This window comes from Seriola lalandi, unplaced genomic scaffold (genome assembly GCF_002814215.2).
Source record: "Seriola lalandi dorsalis isolate HSWRI2012SDOR001 ecotype SW California unplaced genomic scaffold, Sedor1 jcf7180002054991, whole genome shotgun sequence".
Taxonomy (NCBI): Eukaryota; Metazoa; Chordata; class Actinopteri; order Carangiformes; family Carangidae; genus Seriola; species Seriola lalandi.
Window position 1 is genome coordinate 108,613 of NW_019525540.1, and position 3,192 is coordinate 111,804.

At 47.8% G+C, this 3,192-nt stretch overlaps 1 protein-coding gene across 1 annotated transcript in view; it reads right to left on the reverse strand.

The window, feature by feature from the left end:
* Positions 1 to 1,509, reverse strand: part of LOC111647415 (glucose-6-phosphate isomerase-like) — a 12,836-nt gene extending 11,327 nt beyond the window's left edge. The window contains exon 1 of the mRNA XM_087171377.1: positions 1,215 to 1,509. Coding sequence (XP_087027503.1) covers positions 1,215 to 1,333 — 119 coding nt within the window. The 5' untranslated portion in view covers positions 1,334 to 1,509. The remainder of the gene's footprint in view (positions 1 to 1,214) is intronic.
* Between the last annotated feature and the right edge of the window lie 1,683 nt (positions 1,510 to 3,192).

The following is a 3,192-nucleotide window of genomic DNA, read 5'->3' on the forward strand; positions in this document are numbered from 1 at the left end:
TTACATTGGTTTACATTAGTCTATTTTACATTAGTTTACATTACTTTACGCTACATTGCGTTACATAATGCAAGTTTACGTTAGTTTACATTACGTTACATTACGTTACATTAGTCTCCAGTCGTTTCCTCGCTGCCTCCGGGTGAGTCCCGCTGTTCGGGCTCAGGGAGGATGTGCTGGATCGCACGTAGCCACCGTGAGTCAACGGAGCGGACAGCCACCGTTAACCCGCCTCATTCACACCTTTACACCGCCTCCTTATCAAGCCGGCGGCCGCTGTTTGTGATAAGACGGTTCACGGTGAGAATGGAGCCGCTTCACGGTCACTACGTGCTGTGGTTTAGACGGGAAACAGCGGAACAACACGCGGCGTCCATTATCGGACACTGCACCAACAGGTTGCTGTCAGTGTTAGCTTCAGTTAGCCTACATGGAGCCACGGCTACACATCGTCCCCACCGCTTATTAAACATCATTCTCCGCAGTTTGACTTTGATTCACAATCTGTTCAAAGGTGGAGATGTTTCTCATATGTGATTAAAACTCCACCCAGTTTCAAACGGGGTTTGGAGCAGTTTCATCACCGTGAGTAATGATGAACAACGGGTTAAAATGAGGTTTAAGATAGCGTTAGCCACGTAATCAAACGTCATTTATCATATGAAACACAACCAGACGATATAAAGGTATGTTCAGTTGTTCACACTGATTTTATTAAACATTGTGAAGCTTTAGGAAGCTAATCTGAGAGACGGAAATCTCACCAGAGCTAGCAAGACACCGCTGTCCGATAATGGATACAGCGGTATTAGCGCGCCAGCTAATATCAGCCATGTTATTTAACTGACTGTCGGTTGTTTTCACCGATTAACGACAGACAGGTGAAGGTTTTCACCGACACGTGGAGCCGCTGTGACCGGGGACGTTATGAACCTGCGGCGGAGGAAGAACCGACGGGGCCGATGACCTTCATACAGGCGGAGGATTCACGACCCACCGCGGAGCCCGGAAACACGGAGGGTTACATCACACTGATCAACACTGATAACTGATAATCGATCTGATCATCAAACTGTCAGATGAGTGTTATGTTACAGAGATTACACCTGTGCTTTACTGAGGGTTCTGCAGGAGGCCACTGGGAGCTGACCCCCCCCCCAGCTCCCATCATGTCCAGTGCACCCCCCTGTTGAATGCACCTGTCTCCGTCTCACCTGAAGCTGCTGAATCTGTCCTTGTCTCCGTCAAACATGTCCCTCATGTTGAGGCTCCCGGCGTTAGCCTTGTACCACTGCTCCAGCTTCTGGTAGTTGGGGTCGTTGGTTAGCGCCATACTGGTGCTGGTACTGGTACTGGTACTGGTACTGCTGGTACTGGTGGTACTGGTGAGTGTGGTGTTGCTCCAACCTCAGCGGCGGTGGACTGGTCCCGGTGTGGTGATGTGGAGGATCGGATGAGGAGATGGGGCAGCTGACAGGAGCTAACACGGTTAGCTCAGTCTGCACCAATGACATCAGGCCTCACCCCGCCCCGCTGCTCTAACCCCGCCCACCGTCAGAGTCACTGATGCTGGGACTGAACGTGAGTATGGAGGGAGGCTGGTGCCAAAAATACACAGTGTGCCAAACACAGTGTTCCTGCTGAGGCCTGTCTACACCGACATGTTTCCATCTTCACCTCCAGATCTGCTGCTGCTCACCTGAGCAGCTCACCTGAGCAGCTCAGCAGCAGAACACACCTGGGTTTCCCTTCAGAGCAGCAGCTGGTTCCACAGACGTCACACTGGTCTGTGGTGTTGGTTCAGTCTTCACAGATCAGTCTGATGTCAGTCAGAAAAATCCACTCATTAGACGCCTTTCTTCCAAACTCACTCAGGTCTGAGATCAATGTTACCATGGTAACAATCAATGACACCTGCGCTGACCAGCAGCACCCAACAACAAGAAACAGGAAAACACGGCTCATAATCAGAGCGACGAGAAGGGAAAGAGTTTCTAAAATCAAATCAGATTTTTCTTTTCATTCTTTCACTTGTTGCTAAATTTTCAAAGTAAAACTTCCTGTAACTGTTGAATCCATCCTAAAGACAAACATGTTCTGCTGAGGTAAACAGAGCTCAGCAGGTGGAAGCAGTTCCAGCCATTTTCCTCATTTAGAAAAAGTCTTTATTTACCCAGAATTCATTGCACCACAGTCCAGTTTAAGATAGTCAAGGACTCTGTATCTTTGTGAAAGTGGCCCCCGGTCCCGGCCCAAAGAACCAGAGCTGAACAGGAGGATGTTTGAATTTCTCCAAGCTGCAGGAAAAACTGTAAAGGAAGTGGATGAATGTGAAAAATAAAATCACAATAAGCAGCTGATTGAGATTAAAGCAGCGAGCAGAGTGAGACCAAGCACACACCTGCTGCACCGCTGAAGAAACGTAATCCCCACCGTGTCTCAGGATCTTTGGTTCCCACCGTTTTCTGGTTTGGAAAGTTTTTTCAGAAACGACCAATAATAAACCTGGACAGTCTCTGCTGCTGCGGCTTCATCCACTGAGGTTAATGTTTGAACTTCTCACTTTAAAACAAACCCCTTATTTGACTATTTGATGATTTAACTTTAATTTGACATTAACTAAACATTTATCTCCCTTTGATTAAAACTAATAAAATAGAAACTACAAATGTTAACAGGCTGTCAAAATGATAAAGTGGAGTTTTATTAAATGTGATTTTCCTCTTCCTCCTCCGGCAGGTTATTACAGATGAGACAAATGTCTGTAGACACCAGGACGGACACAGAGCAGACAGACGCCGACACAAACTTAATGAACAACTGTTTATTATTTGCTCTTAATAAAAAGCTCAGTTGACTGAGGCCCGAGGAGGAGGACGCCGCCGTGCTGCGTTCAAAGACCAGACCTGTGGCGGTGACTCCAGAGAGTGAAGCCAGAATGACCTCGGCTCCGCCGGCTCTCTGCCTCGTGACGCTCAAACCGCCACCTCTGTTATTGCATCAACAACCTCGGCCGATTCATCACAACTTGTTTTTCCCGCCAAAAAATGTAGTGGACTGACAAACACGAGCATCATGTAGTGTTGTGTGTGTTTCTATACAACACCAGTCAAAACCTGACACGATGAACTAAACAGCTTCCTTTAAATATCCAGGGACCCACCCCCCACCCCCATCTCCCCCCATCCATCC